Here is a 21,721-nt window from a genome sequence, read left to right as displayed (position 1 = left end):
CAGGGCGTCCAAGAACCCTGGAAGAACAGCTTGTGAGGACAATGGCTCTTTAGCTTTGTGTCAGACAAGAAGCTTCCATTTGATTTGATTTAGGAAGAATACGCTCAGATTGTGAGTCTATAATTAGGATCCGCAATGTGGCTCGGGAGCGGTTACTTTAGGAAAAGCGTTACTTTGTCATCATCATGGGGCTGCCTTAGAGGTACATTGCTGTCACGGGGAGTTCTGTTTGGCTTAGTCCTCAGTCACAACCATCTTCAGAAGGCTCCATATCCGTCCCCTCGGGCAGCCACTGCGAAGGTGGGGTAGACCTCATAGGTGGCATATGCTGCCAAGTCTTGTCCTAGGGTCACTGCGTGCTTGAGCTGCGCTGCAGACACGGGCGCGGCGGCGCTCGGGACCGCATATCCTGGAGAAGAAGGCAGAGGAGAGCCTGGTTTATGAAAGGCACTCAAATCGACTCGCTCATGACATCGTGTCTTTTAGTAATATGAAAACGCAGCGCTGCTTAAAGTTAAGTATTGAACAAGACACTTTAAAAGGCGTTTTCAGAAGAAATAATACCTCCACATTTTAAAAGCGGCATTTGAAAATCCTCAGACAGGAGTTCTCAAACTGGGTGAAGTTACTTGTGTCGGAATGCTCTCACAAGTAGAGAAATACAAACCTTGAGGTGGGCGATCAAGCCATTGTTCCAAGGTGTAGGAAGGAGGGAGACCAGGAGGGTAACTACTATAAAAGTCTTTCTTGTGTTTGTAGAAATCAGCATGAAAGGAAAATGACCTACTTGACCAGAGAGCCTGATCCCCTGAATGGCCAAAGCCCCTTCTTTTGACCCAGCAAGAACCCTCTCTTTGTGGATTCGCTCCTGCTCTGACAGCCCAAGGGTTGGAAAGCCAAGGAAATCACGCGTGGTTTTCCATTTTCATATCGTGTCTAGCTGATTGACCTTCACCTTCCGCCCTAAATTTGTTGTATTTTGTTGTGGTTGTTGGGAACGTACACCGCAAGGCATTCACCATCAACAGCATCTCCACGTACTGGTGAGGGCCAGGGATGGCGTCCTTTGAGGTGGGCAATCATTCTTCTCACCCTCCTTTTCTGTCCCCTAGTTTTTCAGAGTGCTGTTGTCAATTTGTTCCCCTGTAAAGCGTTCTTAAAAGAGTGACATAGTCAAGGCAGGTCATTTTCAGTAGTGCAGCTAAACTCTTGTTAGGTGGCAGGGGCTTACATGGTGGAAGGTTGATTTCAGAGGAGTAGTTTCAAGGGTTTATCCATAAAGTCTGGTGTCCTTGATAATTTTAAAATTCTGCACTGCATTTTCCACCCTTTGATGGGGATTCTGCTCTGGGATCTGGGATCACAGACTCTGTGAGAGTAACCGGACACCATGCAGTTTTTGGTCCGATGACGGAGGCTCAGTTGGTCATGGAGGCAATTAGCCTCACCGACCATATCTGCCTTCTTGTATCATCTCTCCTTTTGCCTCAGTTGCTCCAGGTGAGTGGAGGCCAGTTGTTGGGGCCCAATTGTTGCAGGCCCCAGGTCTACACAACAAACTAAGATGTAGACCAGAGACACTAAATATCATATGAGGCCTATTAAGTGGGATATGGAGCCCTGGTGGTGTCGTGGTGACGTGTTAGGCTATGATCAGCATGGTTGGCAGTTGGAAACCACCAGCAGCAACTCGGGAGAAAGACTGGGCTTTCTACTCCCAAAGGCAGTTCTGGAAACCCACTGGGACAGTTGCTCTGAGGCAACATTGACTCGCTGGCAGTGAGTGAGTTTATTGACTAGGATGTCCCATGGAACCACGGCCCTACATGTCTAAGCCCAGGAACCAAATCCCGTCATGCATAGGGTATGGGGTCATGCACAGGCAGCTTCAGCAGCTGTTCAGTTTTTGTCATAAACATATCACACATTTCCTCCCAATTAAATGAACCTTCTCTCTGGAAGGAGGGAATTTAATCACTATTACTCAAAAGCAATCTTTTTTTTTTTTTTGGCTGTAAAAACCTTAGACCCCAAACTTGGATATTTCAGAGGCTATCCGAAAACTGTGAAACGTGACAAGAAACAGGTAGATGTGTACTTCGGTACTGAGCAGAGGTTTGATTAATTATCCATTTGGTTTATGTTCTGTGGAAGTCTGCCCAACACAGTCGTTTGCTTGTTCTTTAGTTTTGTTTGATTTTTTTCTGGTGGCTTCTGTGGAAAAGGCGACAGGAAACTGGCTGGACAAAAAACCCACCATCTTTTTAAATCATTTTTCGGTTTCTTCACTTTGGGCAGTACTGCTGACTAATACTCTATTGAAGTTTGGTACACTTTCTAAGGATATGAACAATGTGTTAGTAATTACTGTCATCCTTTGGTAAACAGTAATTCTAAAGTAAGTACTGTGTGTATCAAACATTTTTATCTCTGGGAATTTTATATTTTGTCTAGTTTCAGAAGTACAAGGGACTCGTGTTTCACACAGATTCTTCCCTTGGAGCCCCTAAGCTCTGCTTGACTTTACAGGAAGGTTCTTCCAGAGGCCTGCCAATTCTCGGTCATCCCCAAGACAGCTCTCATGCCGTCAATAGGCTCAGCTTCTTGCAGGAGCAGACAGAAGTGAGCATGACATGGAACATTCTTGACTCAAAGCAGATCCTCTCCAGCGTGAAAGTCAACTTTAAAATCCCCCCGACAGTGGCTCAGTTATGTTTATTTACATTCCAGTGCAGCTTCTGTCAGATAGGGACTTGACCTCCAAGACAGAGATCGTGGCATGAGCCCCCACCGGATGCACACTGGAACACCAGTTCTACGGAAAGCAAGTCTGCTTCTGGCACTGCTAAAAGGAGGATGTTACCCTACCCGGTGTCAACGGTTGCCTGGGTAACTGTGCAGAGACTTGCCACGGGTCTGCCTTTTCTTCCAGGGACACAGCAAGAATGAGGTCACATTCACATTGCAGCAGGATTAGTGTCACTCTCACTTGCTGGGATCCAGGATACATTTACAATTTTTGAGAAATGAAACAGAAAGAAACTCAAGTTTTTGTGGACGTGATTTATGAAGTTCTCATAACCTACACACAGCCAACATCTGGATTAATCAATCCGTAGGAATGCCATCTTTCTAGGTCTGGTCAGAGCTCACTAATTTGCCATATGGGCGTCCTGCCGATGCCATGACAAGTCAGGGTGACAAAGTAAGAAACATTTATTCCTAGAACAACGCAATCGCTCCACCTGCTGAGGAAGATTTTCTGAAACAGAATTTTTTGTGTGTGCCTACTTCCCTTTAATTTCTAGTAGGTTCACTTTGTAATTTTCTGCATTTATGGTGGGTACATCATAACTAGGGAACGTCTTTTTAATGGGAGCATGTGGATCCTCAGCTACAGCACATGATCCCTACCCGAATTACAGAAGAGCTCAGTCAGGGCCTGTTATTCACCTGTTGAGCAGACCTTTCTCTCCTGTCACATGTCCTTGAAACACCGAAGAAAACTCTGATCTATGCACTTCTTTCAGAAAGCAAAGTAGAATCGAGGATTAGAACTGGAGGTAGGGAGCCCAAGGATCATTTAAAAGAGGTTGGAGCTCTGGAAAGCTATTAGAACTTCCTGCTACTCCATTTCGTTCTCTGTACAATAGCCTGCATAACACCATCTTAGTGATTGGATGGGGAGAGACTATAAAGCAGGCAGGTATGGAGCTCAAAATAAGAGCTCAAGAAAATATCAGCTGGTTGCTGGTTACCCACAATTCTCTTACCTAAAGTTAAAAACATAAAATAAACGCAAACCAGATACAAAGAGATTTCACTGTTAAAAGATGAAGCTGCTGCTTAAAACTGAGCTGGGGCCAGAACCCACTTTTGCTGCCCAGACGAATTCTCTTATATCACAGACTTGAATGGCCCACTCTGTCAGACTTGTTGGTTACAGAAGGTATGCGCTGGAATGAATTGAAATGGAGTGGGGAAATATCAGCGGCTATGGTACCATGGAGCAATTCCCAAATACCCCTGCAAGGCCCTGCTTCTGGTAAATATGTCCATACCTGGAAAAGCAGCAGCTGTTGCCGTTTCGGCTCCATCCGTGGGGATCCCCAGGGTCTGCAGGGTGTGCTCTGCTGCGTATGTCTTGGCTTCATCCACAAAGGCACTCAGCTTTGGAGGCGTGAAAGGGTGGCTATAAAATATAGGCAGGCAGGGAACGCATTTTAAACTTATGCTGCAGAATCGGGTGAAACCCTAAGTTCCTGCTAGCACTTGAAAATGAAGCAGCTCAGCTTACTGAACTGCCATCGAGTTGCTTCTGACTTAAAGTGACCCTCTAGGACAGGGGAGAACTGGTCTCTAAGATAGCAACTTGTTACACGAGTAGAAAGGTGGTCTTTTCCCCTCCCCACACCCACCCCCACCCCCAAGCAGTTGGTGGTTTTGAACTGCTGACTTTTAGGTTAGCCACCCAACCTGTAACTATGACACCATCAGGGGTCCTGGTTGGATGGTGGGTGCCACCCTCATAGGGAGCACAGCCATCCCAATTACATGTCACAACGTTTGCATTTAAATAAAAAATGCCTTAGTGGATTTTAATACTGAGTGACTGCATACACTTCATTCACAAACAATGGTAATTCTAAAATCTCAATGTTCAGCCATTTGGAGGAGTTACACACATTGCAGGGTTCTGGCTGGCCAGAGCAGGAATGGTGATTTTGTACAAGAAGAGCTGTCTTTGGTCTTGTCCAATGGCAGTGTGCAGCTGGTACACTGGTTGTCCCCAATTATTTTTCTGACAAATTTCTTCTAGTATCTACAGTTCAAAAAAAAAGTGAGTCTCTTTTCAAATGTCACATTTGCATGATTTCTCTAGTTTTCAGGTTTTTAAACACCAGTCTTCAAAATTTAGTATAAAAGATATAAAATCTACATAGTTTAGTGATTCACAAAATTTGAACTCAGCTTGAACCCCCTTGAAGATGTCTATTAATTCATAAAAATAAATTTCACATTTATTCTAATATGGTGTTAGTTCAGTCCATTAGCTGTAACTTTGTAATCAGAGCTTAATTTTAGGATTTCTTTTTTAAAAATTGATTTCATTTCTAAACATTTCATGCTCTAGCATAGTGTGTCCCTCTGCTTGTTGTTGTTCAGAGATTGCAACCTAGGAATATATTCATATTCTCATGTCATTCATCCACAGGCTTTTAGCCTGACATTTTCATAAAAATAGAGATTAAACTTATTTTTAAGGCGCTAGTATGCATTGATGAGCATTAGTGGATGGCTGTTGCCAGTTATAATCTTTATCTGATTGGCATGATACTACTTCCAATTTTCATAGTTATCCAAATTTGAGCATCCGCAGGCATTTTTTTCTCTTCCTTTTCTGCCATTAATTACTCTAAACCAAAAGTTTTCCTCGCACTACTTGCCTACCAGATTGTCATGCTGTGGTAGATGGCACGCGGCTTTGACGCTGGGAGTGATTCCGCTGGTACTGCAAATCCCAGCAGGGCCATCCAGGGTGCAGTCAGCAAAGAGAGGAAATAGGCACAGGTGGTCCTTTTCTGAGGGATTAGCCTTAGATTGCTCCTTAGAAGTGAGGATGGTGAGACTTTGGACATGTTATTGGGGCAGGAGGGGGAGTGAGGGGTGGAGGGCAAGTCCTGCAAGGGACCATTGTGTCTCAATGAGACAGATTGGCACCGTGGCTCTGACAATGGGCTGAGGATGGTGCCGATGGGGCGGTGTCTTCAGTTGTTCTAGATAGGGTCATTATGAGTTTTAGCTGACTCCATGAAACCTAAAATCAGCCATATATTTTCCTCATCTTGAATAATTTTTTGGTGGCTCACGAGGCCTGACTGGTCAGTTGATTCAGTAAACTACAAACAAGGCACATGTGTGAGACAATAACCCTGTGGGTTAAACAATGCCCCAGGAGGTGCCTGAACTTTGCTTCTTTCACTTAACACTTATCTAACTGTCATCACGTGAAACTTTCCAGCTTCTTAAATTTGCAAATTACTCTTATTTTCTTAGAAACATTTCAAATACTCTCAGTTTTGCACTACCTACAAAATGTCCCGGAAGGCTCTTGGGTAACAGTAAATGCTTTGAGCTGGCAGATGAGCTGCCTGCTTGTATATACCAGGGCTACTAACACCTGTTACAAGAGAGTCACATGCAACTATTCACTTTGCAAGGCCCATGGTTTGTCTGCTTGGAAATTCGGAACTGTGCTTTGTAGTTGTTAAGGCGCCATCTATTGGTCGGGGCTGGCATAGTCATTGACTTCTAAGTCAGAGTTGTGGAAATTCAGAAATAACTCAAGAATTTTCGGAGGCTTATAGGTCTAGTTTAAATGCAAGGGGACTTCAAAAAGTTTATGAATAATTCTATGATCCTCCCATTGCATTAAAAAACCCTTTATGGTGAATTAGGGGGAAGTTGACTGAGCAGACCAAGTTTTCTACAATTCATACATATTTTTTCATTCCTTTCTGAAGCTCTCCCATATTACTATAAAAATGAATATAAAGAATGACCCAATTTTAGCCTGAGTTTAAAATGAACATCAGAGATCTTTACTCATGCTTGACTCATGCTTACACAGAATTTATGATTACTTAAAAAATGTTTTTTCCCTTAAAAGATTTCTTGGTAACCTGGTACTCTACTGGTATTTTGGGTTTTAACACAAGAATCTAGGTCTAGCTTTTACATCCCCTGCACAAAGCCCCAGCATAGCTTCTTATAATGATCTTTTTCTGTGTCAAGAATCTCCTGCTGGATTGCCAGGTGATATTTTTGAAGGCAACGATTTATATTGTGTTCACTGTTTCATTATCAGTATTCAACATGATACTTTGTGCATAATAGATGCCCACAAATGTGATACATACATAAAATCATCACATAATTAAAAAAAATTACCTAGGTAGTTAGCAGAAGTCTTAGTAGAAATCTTAGAAAACTACTAGTAGTTTTTAGGTCTGTGAAGGCATTCATTCGATAATAAAATATCCAAAAGGAGCTTTTAGAAAACCACATTTTTTACTTCATTGCAATTATTTGGATCACTTTCATAAATTTAAGACTCATTCCTGTGGAGTGGGAGTAGGAAGGGTTTTTTGAGGATACACAAAAAAACCATAACTCTGAACAACCAGACAGTAATCATCCAGCTAATGGGTATTTCAGAGAGATCATTGTATAAGCTCAGGAACCAGAGGGTTAAGACAGATCCCAATTTATTTTGATTTTCTTATTCCGTTTCCATATTGGGACAGCTTTTATGAGTTTCCGACAACGGAATATCGAAACATTGAAACTTTGATTTGTGAAATGAAAACCATCAGCATTGCCACTGTCCAAGTATAGCCATTGTAGAAGACCTAATTCGGTATGACAGGAGGCCTCCATGGTTAAAGGTTCGCCTAGGTACCATGACTACGTTTTCTCTTAAAATAAACATCCAAACCCCCAACACCAATCCCCTGCCATTGAGTCGATTCTGATTCATAGTGACCATGTGGGACAAAGTGGAACCCTCCTCGTGGGTTTGGGAGGCTGTAAAGCCTCACAGGAGCAGATTGCCTCTTCTTCTGTCTCAGGGAATGGCTGCTGGTTCAAACTGCTGCCCTTGCAGTTCGCAGCTCAAGACTTAACCCCCTACATCACTAGTCCCAGTTGTTGTTATTTGTCATTGATTTCTGGTGACCTCTGGACACAACAGAATGGCACTGTTGTGATCCATCGATTTGGTTTTTTATTGGCTGATTTTTGAAGTCGATCACTAAACCTTACATCCTAATTTGTTCTGATCTGGAGGCTCTGCTGAAACCCATTCAGCACCATGCGAGCTTTCCCTGACAGGAGTGGTGACTCTACTTTATTTTCACTGCCCAGGAATAAAGCCCGCTCTCCTGCACAAAAGGAAAGAGGTCTACCACTGAACATCCTCTGCCCTCAAACAGCCCAGGGCAGTTAGTTTTTGTGTCAACTTGAATTTGGATGGAAATGTAGGGTCAGAAGGCAACCTGTCAACAAGATCACAGCCTGATGCTACTTCCCTGGGGGTGTGCTTTTTTATAAGGGAGAAATGGGGAACATAGATAGCTCTCTTTTGCTTTTACTCTCTTTGCCCATCACCTACCTGTTGGCTGGGACTCTGCCTGCCTCCCAGGGAGGCCCATGTGGGCAACCTGTGAGCTGTTGGTTCCCTGGCATGTTTCCACCAACTTGGGATCACGTGACTCTGCCCCCATCAGCCTCGGATCTTCCTGCATCCTACATCAACTTCCTGTGCCCTCAGCCGGAGACGACATGAGTCTGAAGAGGGCCCTGCCTTGCATCAGATTTGTGGAGTGGTGTTGGATTGGGCTCGGATGCCTTCTTCACCTAAGATGACTCCTTGATGTAAAGTTCTTTACCGTACACATTTGAGGACGGGACCACTGGTTTTGTTTCTCTGGACAGCTCAGTCTAACACACAGCCCAATAGAGATCAAATGAAGCCATCGAATGAAAGACAAATGAGGACCATTGACCTAATTTGGGGAAGCGATCTTTGAAATAGGTTACCTACCTGGGGAGCAAGTTTCATTCCTTGGGGCTTTACGGTGACAGGATTCATTGGGGTGAGCTCCATCCCAGGCAAAAGGTCATAGAGCTTATCTTCTCTCTTGTCTCCTTTGACCTGGTAGCCACGACCCAGGCCTGTGTATGCCAAATAGCCACGGCCGCCCAGGCCTCGGACTCCCGCAGCCCCTACAGGTACATTCATGTAAATTTCTAGGAATGTAAGAACGATTGAACTGAATCAAACCACCAGAAAATCACCCGGAATCTTACTGTAATGGAAAAGTTAGCCCCCGGCACATTGATTATTGTCTTGAAGATGGGGAGAAAACTCTAGGAGTCTACATAATGAAACTCAATATAAAGTGGGGTTCACCATAGGCATCCTCTAAGATTTCTTTTAAACCCATTCTCTGTGGAGAAAGCAACACCATCAAAATGATGGGTGCATGCCTGAGCAAGTCAAATTTTGGTCCAGTGAAAAATTTTGCAATTTCCCCCTTCACTTAGCCTTCGGTTGATGTCTTACTACAGGCTAAATTAAGGTTGGGAAGGTGTTTGTGAAATAAACCATCCCAATGTAATAAGACCACAGGTATTAAAAGCAGTCTCGCATAGAGGAAGCCGCTAACCAGAAAATCAGACATGAGTTCCAGCTTCTCGAAAACTCCCACCCCCTCAGTCTATTCAGTGCACCATTCTCTCTTAGGGTCTGTCAGTGCGAGGCTTAAGCTCCATTGAGTTTCATGCATAGATTCCTTTTGATTTTTGTTTTGCCACATTGCTAGTTTGATTTCCTATGGGTGACATAAAGAGATAAGAAAAATTAGATTGATTGCCCTCCATTCATGAATATCATTCGCGGATTCCTTTCTTGTGATAAGAAATATATACATATATAGTTTCCCCCTTGTAGTAGGGTTGTTTCCCCCCTCTTCCCCACCCCCACATTGCAACTGGTTGACCACTTATATTTAATGTGTAGATTCCTGAAGAAGGTGGTTTTTAGATTATAAATGACTAATAGTTCAATGACCTAATTTGCCACCATACAGAAAACTACCCTGAAGTAAATTCTGATTCCTTTTTACATCATTAAAATTTTGGGAAGAGTAATTATACTAAGATTATGACATTTTTGGTGCTGCTGACTAGAGCTCCTAGGATACCCAAAGTGACTTTCCTGAGAAACAAAACAACACAAAAAACCCTACAGCATGACAAGTATTTCTATAGCAATCTGGTGCCCCTTTGATTAGATTTCGGACCAAGAATAGGTTTAGATGTGCATTGTCTTTGTTGACTAGCCCAGATTGTTGCCATCTTTGGAAACCAGGATTAGGCTTCTGTTGATCTGAGACACCTCCTCAAGGGGGCCACAAGAGAGAGATTAAATGATATCTCAAGAATAGAAAAAACTGTGTTTCTTATTGCCTATATTGCTTAAGCAGATAGATGTCCCTAAGGACTTGAACATTTGGAATATTTACAGAATTCAAACAGGAAATGTTCATTGTTGGACAATAAGATTGCCCTATCTGGAGCTTACGACTCAGTTCCCCATATTCTGGAGAAAACAGTTGGTTTCTGTAGTACTGTGGCTCTTTAGGGGGCAAACATATTTCTGTGGGGGAGGTTAGACGAGGACGTTTTCGATATCTGTTGGAAAATACATTCATGATCATTTGTGTTCTATACGGGAAGATGGTGCCACTGAGTCACCACCTGACACAGATATGCGGTGGGACCCGCTGCTCCTTGAGGCACCTTTGTACCGAGTCTCTGTCGTAGGTGGCTGTTTATTGATAAAGAAGGAACTCATCGTTGTGAAATTGCCTTTCTGTTAGTGAAAACTTACTGGTCTTTGCAAATAAAGTATGCATCCAATGTATGCTTTAGACTAACTCATCCGATGTTCTGGCCAACTTTGTAAAATAACCAGTTGTAATGTGGGGGCAGGGTGGGGGAGAGATTCCTTAGGAAAGGAATGCTATTGATATAATATCTTATTTTTCATAATCAAGTTTCCTCCTTTTCTCCCACTGTAGAGAATTTGGCTAAGGCATTGTAATTCAAACCATTGGAAATCTCAGGGCAGGTGCTCACTGGGATTACCTCTGATCGAAGGGGCCCGGATAATGGCCCTATTGCCTAGATAGCCTTTGGTTGCCGGAAAATGAAGGCCAGGAACTGCTGTGTAGGCCTGCGGGGCATAGAAGACAGGCGCTCCAAGGTACGTTGTGGTGGGATCGTAAACGTGGCCCAAAGAGTAGGTGTATTCTCCTGGCAATGCAGAGCTCCTTCCACCTGTGCCCCGGGTGTACCTAACATAACTGTCCTTGTCCACTGGTTTGGCTAGGGTCACTTCAATGGGGGAGCCATCCACGACCTGTGGGAAAGAGCAAGCAGAAGGCAACGTGAGAAGATACCAGGAGTCTAAAAAAATCAGAGAAAAGTTGTAGTATGACAAAAGTCTGCTTAGATTTCCAAAGTCTGTTGTGTCACAATGAACTCGTGCTAACTTGTTACTATAACTCTGAACGGGATCTAGTTTGAGGCACTAAGAAGAGCAAGATTTCAGTTCGAGACGAGCCCGAGTCAGAGCAACATACATTCTGGTAAAATGACATTGAGAACAAACATCACATTCACTGTGAAGCTTGGGTGGGAACAATGCCCCAGGGAAATCAGCAGTCTTCAAGTGAAGCAGGGACAAGACGAGGTGGAAGATGAGTCTGTATCAGCAGAGCATCTACATTAAATTGTGAGGGGAAAACAATCATTCTTCTTCATGCCTACATTGAAGAGGACAGGGAAGTTAAGCATTGGGCTGCTAACCACAAGGTCAGCGGTTCAAAAGCACCAGCTGTGCCTCAGGAGAAAGGCAAGACTCTCCACCTGTGAAGACTTACAGCCTGGGAGACCCAGCGTGCCAGTGAGTTGTCATTGACTTGGTTGCAGTGAGTTTGGGGATGGTGATCAGTAGAAATAATAGCCAATGCCCTTGAGATTTCAATTAGTTCAATGTATGGAAACATGAAAGCTGAGCGGGCTTTTGGCTCTGTGCATGTGCCAAAAACGAAGGGGGGAGGTTCCAATGGGGACTTTCAACAAGTAAGATCAAGAACTTGAAGTATTTCCTCAAAGAATTTTCAGAGGAGCTAACACAAGGCTTTACCAGGAGGATTCTGAAGGCCAAGCACAGTCAAAGGTATGTCTATCGAAAGGGGGAAGTTGTCCAGTTAAAGTGAAAGGACTATAGTTAAGAGCAACCGTCATGGCAGCAGTCTCTGGGATGCTTGGGACATTTTGCTATTTGATTTTCTGAAGGGCCAAAGGACAATAGGACCTGCCTATAAGGAGCGTGTTTTGCGAAAGTTCATCCAAGTGTTAGTAAGGGTGCTAGAGGGAAAAATGAGCTTTTAACTTGTTCTTTTGGCATCCCTGGATGGTGCAAATGTTTAAGTGCTTGATTACTAACTTAAAGATTGACAGTTCAAACCCACTCAGAGGCACCATGGGAGACAGGCTTTGCGATGGTCTGAAAGGTCTTAGCCTTGAAAACCTATGGAGCAATTCTTTTCTGCACATAAGGGATCACCGTGAATTAGCATAAACTTCAGGGCAACTAACAACAACAACAACAGCAATTATTAATACCTTAGCTCACGCAGCTTACGCAAGCCTTTCAAGCTGACAGCCAGATACCAGTCTTGTCCCTTAGTGCAGCTACATAAGAGAGAGGTTTTCAATGGGGAAGAAGAGAAATGTGAGAGAGACCTGCTCAAGGCAGGGGAATCTACCAGGTTATTAAATGTCCTTCTGAGAAAATAGCACAGGGGCTGTGCCTGACTTCCGCAGGCTTCAGTAGGGAGGAAAAACCACTTAACGCTAGGTCAAGGTTAATTGTCACAAGGCAGAGGCCAGACATGGCTCCACCTCCCATCCTTACTTATTCTATTCCATCGGTTCTCATATACCACATACTTCCAAAAGAACCAACCAATCTCTGTTGGAAGAAGTACAGCCAGAATGTTCCTTGGAAGCCAGGATGGTAAGACTTTGTCTCACATACTTTGGGCATATTCTCAGGAGGGTCCCTGGAGAAGGACATCGTGCTGGGTAAAGTAGAGGGGCAGCAAAAAAAAAAGAGGAAGGCCCTTGATAAGATGGATTGACCCGGGTGTGGCAGCCATGAGCGCGCACATACGAATGGTGATGATGGCAAAGCACCAGGTAGTGTTGGACGTAATCTTGTTATGAGTCAGAACTGACTTGTTGGCACCTAAACAACAACAACCTGGGCTCTCAAACTTACATGGTCCACTGCCCCTTTAACAGCAACAACATTTTTTTAAAATCCGGTGCCCCCTGGAGATTCATAATCCAGGATAAAATGGTTATACCTCTTTTGCAGTCCCCTCCGGGTCGTTCTAGTGTCTCATTTCTCAATGCCCATTTCTCCGCTGGCACTCTGCTCTGATAGCTCAGTTCAAAGACCAGGCAGACCTCACAGACAATATGTATGATAATAGGGGTTCATAAAGAAGCTAGCAGATGACAAAATGATAAGGCTATAGTTCTTTTGTCCGTAGTGCCTCTTCTTAGCTGTGCTGGCTGACGTGTCCCTCGGACACTCAGCCTCATGGCCTCTGCCTCATTGCAGCAATCTGGCAGCCCAACTGTGCTCTCCTTCCAATGTCAGCGCTGCTCTGCAGCCCTTCTCAGGAGCTCCGTGCTGCAACCTCTGGTGCCTGAGGTCCTTTGCTACCTCCATCACTTCAGACAGGGATCTCACGGGCCATCTGCTCATGACTCTTCTTTCTTGATGGCCACAAGATTTCCTGTTCCTCTTTCTGAGATGGCTCACCCTTACAATCAGCAGAATGGCAAAACTAATTAATCCCCAAGTTAGAGTTCATCATACCTATTTACATGCTACCACCCCTTCACTGAGTGGGAGTTACAAAGATTAGAGATATAAGAGCCTTATTAAGCAATTTAACTTCACCACACCCTTCTCAACACCCCAGCACACCCTAACAGCCCCTACCATAGGCACTTCCTTGTAAAACAACCTTTGATTTGGAGGACGCTTTGCTGAAAAGTTAAGAGCTGACAGATAGAGATAACTGGGCCTGTATTAGTTTTCTTAAGAATTATTGGATTGATGACTTTGTGACAGAAGGTTTGGGCATCTCTAGATGTTGAAGAGAGAGCTGCTGTGAGTAGATCTAAACAGATACTTCAATTCGATGCAATTGCTGGCATATACAAAAGACAAACACGATTCTCGGTGTACACTTGATAGACTCATGCACTTCTTCCAAAGGAACAAGGTGTTAAAAACTGTGTAAAAGCATTTGTAGCTTTTTAAAAATAAGAATGTGATGGGCCTTTGTTTTATATAAATAAATGATTAAAAATTTCCTGCAAAATTTCCCTTTGACAGCAGTTGAGTATGTACTGTTATTACCCAATTTTGTGAGTGACTTAGTAGTTCCTGGATCATTAAAATTGGCTAGGCAAATCTTGTGTTTCATGATCGTCTTGGCCATATCGGTCAGCTTCTGGAGCACTGTGTTCTGAGTTTCATGTATCTATTCAACTTTTAAGTGGCAGGAGTGAGTGACAAATGAGTTTAATGGGACACATTGGGTAATAGTCAGAAGCCAGCTAATCTTTGGCTATTTTGTAGTTATGTTGATCTCATGAGAAGAAATAGACTTGTGTTGAAGGAAAGGATTAACTTTGAATAAAATAGGTTTTGTATCTTGAAGAAACTAAAAAAAAAAAAAGACAAAACTCACTGCCATCCAATCAAGTCTGACTCATAGTGACCCTGGAGGACAAGCTAGAACTGCCATCCTGGGTTTCCAAGGCCATAACTCTTTCGGGGAGTCGAAAGTCTGGTCTTTCTACTCTGGAACAGCTGGTGGTCTCAAACGGCTTCAGTTATGATTAGTGGCCCAACCCAGAACCACTCTACCTCCCAGGCTCCTTTGAGGAAGAGAAGAGGCCCAAATAGATACTTCTGCATCCAGAGACATTTTGAATGGAATGGCTCCTTACTGAAAAGCCAGATTTTTATTTTAATCCATTCTTTTTGCTTGCCTCCACTTTAAATTCAGTATCGTACTTATGTGGAACCTGTGTTTATGCCCAAGAGGCAGTCATTCAGACAGAATGAGGGAATACTGTAATGTATATAACTGGAAGAGGTATGCATCAGGGTTTAATTACTTCACCACACTTATTCAAGCTAAATGGTGAGCAAATAATCTAAGAAGTTGGACAAGATTCAGAAGAAAGCAGCGTCAGAACTGGAGAACAACTCATTAGCAACCTGACAGATCCACACAACCTTATTTGCAGAAGAGAAAGGGGAAGCATCCAGTGATGAAGATCAGACTGTAGCCTTCATCAGCATGGATTGTACCTGACATAAAGAAAACAAAAATCTTTGTAACTAGCCCCATAGACAATATCATGATAAACAGAAACTATTGAAGCTGTCAAGGATTTCTTCTTACTTGGATTTTCACCAGTGCCCATAAAAGCATCAGTTATCAAATGATGTATCGCATTGGGAAAATTGCCTGCAAAAGACTTTTATAAAGCAGAAAGATGATAATTTGAGGGCTAAGGTGTGCCTGTGTTAAACCATGGTAATTTCAAGTGCCTCCCATGCATGTGCAAACTGGATGAGGTATAAGAAGACCACAGAAGAGTGGACGCCTGCGAACGGTGGTGCTGGTGAAGAACCTTCAGAGTGCTGTGGATTGCCAGAAGAACAAACAACCCTGTCTTGGCGAAAGTGCAGCTAGTTTATTCCTTAGTAGTGAGAATGCTGAGCCTTTATGTCACTCATCAGGAGCGACCAGCCCTGGAGAAAGACCTCATGCTTAGTAATGTGGAGCGTCGGAAAGACAGAGGAAGACCCCAGTGAGAGGTAGCTGGACACCCTGGCCGCAACTCTTTTGGTGTATTATACATAACCAGCTAACAATGAGAACAAAACAGCACCAAACCGGAAAATAAAACCGTCATTTGGTTGTTTTGTTAAGTGGTGTGGACTTCTTAAGACCTAAAATGATATGTGATTAATCTCTTTAGCCCTAAACCACAAAAATTTCTTGCACCTAACAGACACCCACAGATTTTTCTGGACTAAATGAGTAATCACAATCAAAGCTCAGTTTATCATATTTCTGTACTAACAGGCTCCCCTTCCTGACTTCCCTAACAGCCTTTTCTTAGTCTCCATATTGAAAACTTGAACTACCCTTGACTCATTCTTCTCTCTCACCCATGAGCAAATCCATTCATAGGCCCTTGGAGAGCACACTCCCACATTCCATTCTCACCTTAGGGCAAACTCTTACTTATTCCATTTGGATGACTCTAAGAGCCTTTTGATGACTCTCCATTCCATCTCCTTTCTGAGTTTATAAAATACCAACTCTTACTAAGTTTACTTTCCTAAAGTGTAGAGCTAATCATTATTCTCCTGCACACACACACACACACACCCCTTTCAAGTCTCAGTGTGCATATTAAAATAAGTATAAAACTTGTGTATATACATGTATGCCACTTTAAAGGTAAATATGATCTTTAGTACACATTATATTGAACCATGTAATATATCAGATGTATTCAAAGTTTTTTTGAAAAACAGAACAAAAAGATCATGAAAAATTCCTATGAATTTTTGAAAGTACCTCACTAGCTGTAAAAATTTGGAACCTTTCCAATAATTTCCCATGATAACTACTTGGCTTTCCCATTTAATTTATGATTGACTGTGTCTTCTTGGCAATCATCATTCATACTCATGAATGTTTTCTAATTGAGAAAATCTAACTTACACATTATTTTTCCAGTACTAAATTTAATAATCAATGAGGCTGACATAATTTTTTTCAGGCATTTAAATAACCATCCCGTTTTGTTTTTCCATTTTCATTTTATATTTTGGAGTTGGAACTATTTTCTCCTGAAGATACAAACCTCTCAGGAGGCTCCTGAGAGAGTTAAACACCCCTGGCAGCATCTTGTCAGAATGACCCATGCTGGTGATTTTCCTATGCCCTCCAGATTCAGCTCTGACAAGGGGAGGGGGTGGGGGTTGTGGGGGTGGGGGTGGTGTGTGTGTGTGTGTGTGTGTGTGTGTGTGTGTGAGAGAGAGAGAGAGAGAGAGAGAGAGAGAGAGAGAGAGCAATGAGTTCAGGAAATGTGTTTTCCTGACGTCCTCTCTGAACGGTCCACTCGGGCTGTGTCCCTTCACTGAGGGATGCCACTTCTTTCAAAAAGATCTTCTAACATGATTCTCTCTTCCTCCAAATGTCTAGTTATTTCCACAGCCCCTGGTCCCTTTGACTCCAGGAGCTGTGAAAGCTTCGAGGATTCCCTATTATAAGTTCACTACCCTCTGCCTTCACCTTTGTGGTCAATCCCTGGCCTATCTCTTGCCTGCTGGAAACCCTGCTGATTCAAGGCCTGATGGGTAAAGCACTGGGCTCCAACCAAATTGATCTGCTCTCTGCAATCATATTTTGCATTGTCTCAAATTCTGTGCCTCTAAGACTGTTTCTTCTTTTCCCTGTTTTGTCTTTCGAAATTCTGTCCAGTTTCCATGGATTAGATACGGTCATTTCATATTCATTAGGATTTTCTGATAAATATAAACAAAAATTTTAATTTATATTTGAAATCACTTCTGTTGAACCTTCTAATCACTTTTTATGTGTTTTAGGAACACTTAAACTTTCATGTGTTTTAGGAATACCTAAACTTTGCAAAGGCTTAACTTTTCAAATATGTTTCCTATTTTTGTTATTCTCCTGCCAGACATCAAGTTCTTTTTTTTTTAAAGGTATTTTTGACTTAGTTTGTGTATTCTAGACATTACATAGTATTGTGAGTGGCCTATAGAAGTTTTTCAATATTCATTGGATTGATATGTAAATAGTATCTTGTGTGTTTTTTTATGGACAAGAAAGTATAAGGATATAGAAAACAGTTTTCCCTAGACTCAAATTTGGCCAAGTGAGAGAGCCTCAGTCTTCTAGAATGGAGACACCCAACTTTGAATTTCAATAGAGAATGGTAATAATTACCTTCACATCTTTTCTGCTCATCAGCCTTCAAAATAAAGCACTAACAATGATAAACTCTTTCCTGTAGCAAGAACTAGGAGAAACACCTTTAGGCCATTTCCTCGAACACCTTCTGTCTATAGAAGTTGTAGGAAATGGCTTTTCCTGGATTGGAGAAGCTTAGAGGGAGAATTGAACATCTAAGCCAAAGCTCCATAATATGTGTCATCAGTTGCACGCATCTATCTCCTAGCTGCTGAGATGAGTGTGTCAGAGATGGGGAAAGCCTCAGGGAGACAAACGGACCTGACTTAAAAAAAAAATAGAATAGCCACACCAAAGTTGGATGAAAATTTTGAGTATATATATATGTTTTTTGTTTTAAATTGTTAATTATTTTACTACCTTACCTTCCCATTTAAAGCTTTCATAGCCTTAACCGCATCTTCTCGGTTAGTAAAGTGCACGAAAGCATAATCTCGGATTTTCCTCACCCTCTCCACAGCACCTAGACAGAGAATGAAAGTAGCCCGTTAGACAACTTGAGACAGGACTGAAAATGATATATTTAGTGCTATTGGATTGGCTTTTATTAGACAATTAATGTAGTAGTAAAGATCTCATCAAGAACAGGTCCTATGTTTGTGTTTAAAATCTATACATTCAACAGAAATTTCTGTTTATAATTTAAAAATAATACTTATGTTATACTTCATTAAAATCAGTATGGACTTGTGTCCTAGGTATTTCACAGATGACAAGATCTTTCAGGACTTGAATAGCACCTCACTTTGCATTTCACATAATGTAAAATCATGTGACAAGGTCTCAGGATGGTACAACTGAGAGCATAATAAGCTAAGGGTTGGGAGGTTCAACCTATCCAGTGGTGCATTGGAAGAGTACTGACAGTTGGCTTCTATAAAGATTACAGCCGAGAAATTCCCAGGGAGCAGATTTTCTCCCATAAAGATTTAAAAATTAAAATACAAGCCTGTTGCCATTGGGTTGGTCCTGATGTAGTGCAACCACGCAGGACTGAGTAGGCTTTCTGGGGCTGTAGTAATTATGGAAGCTGACTGCCACATCTTTGGGGAGCCCAAGTCATCTCACTGCCATTGAGTTGATTACAACTCATAGCGACCCTATAGGACAGGGTAGAATTGTCCCTGTGGATTTTTAAGACTAGAACAATTTACAGGAGTAGAAAGTCTCAGCTTTTCTCCTGAGCATTGATAGGGGTTTTGAACTGCAGACCTTGTGGCTAGCAGCCTAACACCACTATGCCTCCGGGCTCCTCTTAGACATACCCTATCTAAAATTCTCAGCAGTCTGTTATCAACAAGCCCTCCAGGTGATTCTGGTGCGGCTAAATGGCCGTGGGACTGTAATTGGAAGGCCAACAGATGTCCTTAGGCTACTCCAGGGAAGAAATCAGGTTTCCAAGCCCCAGTTTCTGTTCTGTCACTTGCTTCTCAGAGCAGCAATGTATTCTCAGGTCATAAATTGTCAAGCATTTGCAGGGGATCTTCAGGTCCCTCTGGAGAACCAAAGTTTAAAATCCAAAAGTTGCCAGAGTATTTTTGCCTGTTTCTCTGCAGGGACTAAGTTTTATTCAGCAAATACAGGCTCATTGACGACATTGTTTCCATCAAACTATCCCCTTACCTCTGATGAAGCAGGCGTTGGCCAGTTAGCCAACTTCTGCAATTCACATTCTTTTGCAGAGTGTGAAAGAGAACAAGCCACACCTCATTATGGAGCCCCAGAGCCCTGCCGTCAGCCTGCATGTGTCCTGAGAGTTGACACACTTTAGGCCCGAGGGGGAAATGTCAAGAGAGAGCGCACCAGAGCGAGCACGCGAACAGGTCTGGCATTCATGATTTTCATTATAATCAGCAGCGGCTGTGCTGCGCCGTGTCTCTCTGCCGTCTGCAGACCGGGGACGTCGATAGCCAGTGACTGGGCATGGAAGCAGCCTGTTAGTGGTGCTCACTGTTGCCCTTTCCCAAAGAAAATCCTGCTTCAATTCGATAAAAATAAGAAGTATTATTCATTCTGGGAAGGTTGGGAGTCAACACAGAATGCAGGGCAGGGAGCGGGGATGTTCACGCAGCAGTATTAATAAGCGCTTCCGTCTCTGTGTCTACAACTGCATCCATGTTCGGTTTGCAGCTTACATGGCACTTGGGAGCGGGAGGCTCCTTGGGGCCCCTGCAGTGGGCTGCCATAGTGGTTCTGAAGCAGCTTAACCTCCTTCGCCCTGGGCATCACGTTTGTGAGTTCTTCCCACCATGCCGGGCATTAATGAGATAACTTCAGGCAGGACAGCAGAATGAATGAATGGAATAAGGATGGGCTGGGGAAATTCCCAGCTTTGGAAAGAGGCTGTTGCTGCTGTCTAAAGCCTGGGCTAGCACTGGCAGGCCTGTGCGCCAGGACACACCAGTCCCCCGAGATGCTCTGCTAAGCAGAGGATCTGTAGTCCACAGGTATATAAAATAAAGCATTCGGTATCTTTTCTTTTTAAATGTTTGGAACATTTTACTGTGGCTTGGCTGAAAGTTTACAGAGCAAATGGACTCCCTTTCAACAACTTATACACATTCTGTTTTTTGGCATTAGTTGTAATTTCCTAAAGCAAGCAACACTCGTTTCATGCCTCCCTGATTTCCCTTTGTCCTTTCCTATCGCTTCCTGCCCTGGAAAATTGATTTTTGAGCAACTGTTGCTCATTTGGTCGCCTCCGGTTGATCTGAGGAGCACAGAGGAATGGGGTTATTGTTTCATTTACATTGGCTAGAGTAATAGTTATCTCCTTGAGTGAGTTTAGTTTCAGATGTGAAGGGTGTCTAAGAGCCATAATCTCGGGAGGGGACACCTATGTCAATCAGACTTTGGGCCTCTACTCAAAACCTCCTGTAACACAAGAACACTTTGTTCTGATAACCTGGCGCTCTTTGATACTCACCTTCCCAAAACAATAGCTGAAGACAAAAATGGGTGCATAAGCAAATGTGGTGAAGAAAGCAGATGGCTATCAAAAGATATAGCGTCTGGGGTCTTAAAGGCTTGAAGCCATCTAGCAAATAAGTCCACATGGAAGAAGCACACCAGCCTGTGCGATCATGAGGTGTCGACGGGATCAGGTATCAGGTATCAAGAGAGCCAAAACAAACAACTATATCAATGCCAATGAGGGGGGTTGGAGTGGAGACCCAAAGCCCATCTGTAGACAGTTGGATATCCCCCCCACAGAGAGGTTATGAGGAAGGGTGATTCAACCAAGGTGCAGTATGGCACTGATGAAACACACACCATTCCTGTAGTTCCTGAAGGCTTCCTCCCCCCCACTACCGTGACCCAGTTCTGCCTTACAAATCTGGCTGGACCAGAGACCACACATTGGTATAGATAAGAGCTTTGGGCATGTGGAATTCAGGGCAGATAAATTCCTCAGGAACAGTAGTGGGAGTAGCCATATCAGGAGGGTAGGGGGATAGCCAGGGAGGGGGAAGGGAGAGAAAGGGGGAACCATTCACAAGGTTAGAGATATAACACCCCCTCTCTCCGAAGGGGATGAAGAATGGAAATGTGGGTGAAGGGAGACAACAGGCCATGTAAGATACTAAATAATAATAATAATATATAATTGATCAAGAATTCATGAGGGTGGGGGAGGCGAGAAAAAGAGAAGCTTGTACCAAGGGCTCAAGTAGAAAATATTTTGAAAATGATGATGGTAACATATGTACAAATATACTTGATATAATTGATGTGTGGAATGTTCTAAGAGCTATAAGAGCCCCCAATAAAATGACTTAAGGAAAAAAAATTCATGGACAAAGTGAAATAAAAATATAGGAAAACATTGAAAATCATTAAAAAAATTTTAAATACCAGATGTACTAGTCTGATTGAGATTGGTGTACCTTTTCTTTTGGAGACTTTCAAAGTACAGTAGAGGTGAATGAAATACTGATAAGTTCTACATTACGAAATCTGGTTAATAGTTCTGAGTC

At 42.9% G+C, this 21,721-nt stretch overlaps 1 protein-coding gene across 2 annotated transcripts in view; it reads right to left on the bottom strand.

The window, feature by feature from the left end:
* Positions 1–257: 257 nt before the first annotated feature.
* Positions 258–21,721, bottom strand: part of A1CF (APOBEC1 complementation factor) — a 58,409-nt gene continuing 36,945 nt past the window's right edge. Inside the window, exons 6-11 of one of the 2 annotated variants that reach the window (XM_075534161.1) lie at positions 18,110–18,207; positions 10,714–10,987; positions 8,606–8,811; positions 4,686–4,822; positions 4,062–4,192; positions 258–409 (exon numbers count right to left, since the gene is read on the bottom strand). In XM_075534161.1, coding sequence (XP_075390276.1) covers positions 258–409; positions 4,062–4,192; positions 4,686–4,822; positions 8,606–8,811; positions 10,714–10,987; positions 18,110–18,207 — 998 coding nt within the window. The remainder of the gene's footprint in view (positions 410–4,061; positions 4,193–4,685; positions 4,823–8,605; positions 8,812–10,713; positions 10,988–18,109; positions 18,208–21,721) is intronic. The other variant, XM_075534162.1, reaches the window with a different exon arrangement.

The sequence above is a fragment of the Tenrec ecaudatus genome, chromosome 16 (assembly GCF_050624435.1).
Source record: "Tenrec ecaudatus isolate mTenEca1 chromosome 16, mTenEca1.hap1, whole genome shotgun sequence".
NCBI lineage: Eukaryota > Metazoa > Chordata > Mammalia > Afrosoricida > Tenrecidae > Tenrec > Tenrec ecaudatus.
This window is presented reverse-complemented; position numbering and strand designations above follow the sequence as displayed.